Source organism: Diadema setosum, chromosome 1 (assembly GCF_964275005.1).
Source record: "Diadema setosum chromosome 1, eeDiaSeto1, whole genome shotgun sequence".
NCBI lineage: Eukaryota > Metazoa > Echinodermata > Echinoidea > Diadematoida > Diadematidae > Diadema > Diadema setosum.
The window spans coordinates 25,462,995-25,465,452 of record NC_092685.1 but is presented as its reverse complement, the minus strand read 5'-3'; the positions used below and the strand labels follow the sequence as shown (position 1 = coordinate 25,465,452).

Here is a 2,458-nt window from a genome sequence, read left to right as displayed (position 1 = left end):
GCCGGGGATTCCTGATTCCCGATCCAATGTCGTGAAGGAATTTTTACGATTTTATATGCAGTATAAGCTTACAACACATTAGTGTTGCGTTAGTGAATACTTGCCTGTTTAACTGAGTCAACTAGGTTCTGATCTTCACCTTGCCTCACATCTGTTTTTAAGTACAATAGTTCTTTCTTTACCTTAGGCCCCTTGCCCTGTTAATTTGGTTCCGTTTGAATTTTTTGGCCTTCGCAATAATAATATTGATATAGATAATTATAACCGTAGACCGTGGAACTACTTTCATTGCTACGAGCTGCGACAAAATTAGCAGTAGTTAATAAGTCTCAAAGCGTGTGACCACATAGATCTGATTTTCCAGTCACTATGCCAGCAAACACAGAAAGTGTGCCTTTTCGTGTACCAAAACAGAACATCGCTGATACGAGACTAGCCGCGCGAGCGAACGGTCTCACATCCGCTTGACACGCGCTCTGCGTAATACACCTCTTGCCAAGTCGTTCACTGGATATGGGGATATAACAAGAGAAAAGTAGCGGAAGGAGGCAGATGTAGAATGACATTCGTTGTGTCGAGGTAAACTTCCAGCCAAACTCGGTGCCAGGGTGAAATCCGTCTCTGTCGTCGCGAAACGGGCACTAGTCAGCCAGTCGTAGCTCGCTTCTGCGTGGGAACTCAGAGTCCTGTTACACGTTTGCTTACGCGTTGTTAGTGTACCCGCACCCCAATAAATTTTCGTAATTAGCATATATCTCTATTCTTTTCGACATGATATGTGATGTATTAATCGACTTATGCCTCTAATATGGACCTATGCGATCCTCCGGTGTACTTTCCATCTGTCATCCTGTTACTAGTTTGACCTGAAAGAGCAGAACTAGTAAGAAGCTGAATCACGTAAGCATAGGATGCCGGAGGTCCCATCAAGGGCAAACTAAAATCAATACAAAGCCGCGGCTAGTTCTGTCAAGGTTGCACGATTCAACTGGCTGTGAAAATTTCCTCTTGTCATCGTGGATTCCTCTCCACTCGTCTTACCAACACACCGTCGACGATGTCGAACGTATCCTCAGCGATCAGCAAGTGCAGTCGATGTCACCGACGAGGAAATCGCAGAGGTCGTGGCCTCTGCGATGAAGAGCGGATCGGAGTCAGATTGCGACGCGGCGCTCGAGGGTCCGAACGTTTGTCGCAGCAGACGACGCATTACGTTTCCCGCGCAAGTGAGCTTCCAGTGTGCCGTACAGCAGCAGGACAATGTGGAGTTGGTGAAACATTTGTCTCAGCATGGATCTCGACTTGACGTCAATGCCACCAACCACTCGGGGGTAAGTCTCCTGCAGCAGGCCGTTCTAAATCGTAACTTGGACACCGTTAAAATCCTCCTTTGCGCGACAGCCGATGTCACAACGCGGGACATCAACGGTAACACGGCTCTCCACTCTGCCGCGTCCTGCGGTTTCCGACAGGCCGCCAGTCTGCTGGTCATCTTCGGAGCCGACATGTTCGCGCTCAACCTCGAAGGAGACATGCCTGTGGATTTAGCAAAGGATAACGCCACCGTAGACATGCTGACCCTTGAGATGCGACAGCAACTGCAGAATCAAATTTTCCTCGATCAGTACGGATTTATATTCAGGGCAATAGTCCTATGGGAGAGCTTCATGGAATGGAGTAAGGCTTTCGTAGCGCAGGCAGCAACGTTTATGTGGAACAATGCCAAGGCGCAATATCACAGGCTGTTGGAGCAGCGACTAGCTCGGGAAGCAGCCGGGAATGTTCGTTGCATTAAACATGCGATGCAGGAAAGTGGTGCGAAGAATGGCACGGAGAGTGGTCCGGAATGTGCCAAAGAGGCTCAGGGAAAAGGTGAAATGGACGAGAGTCGGGATGTCCAAGCCGGTGATGTGCACAGAACTGCTCAACCTGGGTCGTGCAATTTGTCTGAATCAGTAGAATCGATCAGTTAATGGTGCTCTAAGCAAGCCAACGTGTAATCACTATAATGTAGCTCTTTCAAGAGACTCAAGATCATTGATGACAGTCAGCAGGATGATGGTGGATCCTGGACCAGGCCAACGGGGATTGAGAATCTCGTAGAAAACGGGCTAACATGCTGCTTGTTAACTTAGTAGCTTCTGCTAGAAAAGGATAAATTATCCCCCCCCCCCCATGGTTTGCCGCTGATGGCTCAGCAGCAACGATCTGTAGTCACATGTAGCAAACCACTTTGTACAATGTTGGTAAAGCCAGAGTGCCGACAAAAGTGGGTCACCCATGTAAACAAGAGGGCTTAATCAACAGTATAGAAAAGCGTTCACTTAAACTTATTTGAAGTAAATCTTGCAACAGTCTTCCCAATCAATTTCAAGTATAATTTCATAAATTCAACGCAAAGAGAATTGCATTTTTTTTCTTAATCTATAAAGGAAAGTTTCAACTGGAAACTGAGTAG

The 2,458-nt window shown here is 47.1% G+C and overlaps 1 protein-coding gene across 1 annotated transcript; it reads left to right on the top strand.

Moving 5' to 3' along the window:
- The first annotated feature begins 573 nt into the window (after window positions 1-573).
- Window positions 574-2,162, top strand: LOC140228923 (uncharacterized). The gene has a single exon (XM_072309193.1). The coding sequence runs from the start codon at window positions 1,137-1,139 to the stop codon at window positions 1,971-1,973; it is 837 nt and encodes a 278-aa protein (XP_072165294.1). The 5' UTR covers window positions 574-1,136; the 3' UTR covers window positions 1,974-2,162.
- The last annotated feature ends 296 nt before the right edge of the window (window positions 2,163-2,458 follow it).

Coding starts and splice junctions, on each gene's coding strand:
- LOC140228923 (XM_072309193.1), top strand. CDS start 1,137: ATGAAGAGCGGATCGGAGTCAGATTGCGACGCGGCGCTCGAGGGTCCG.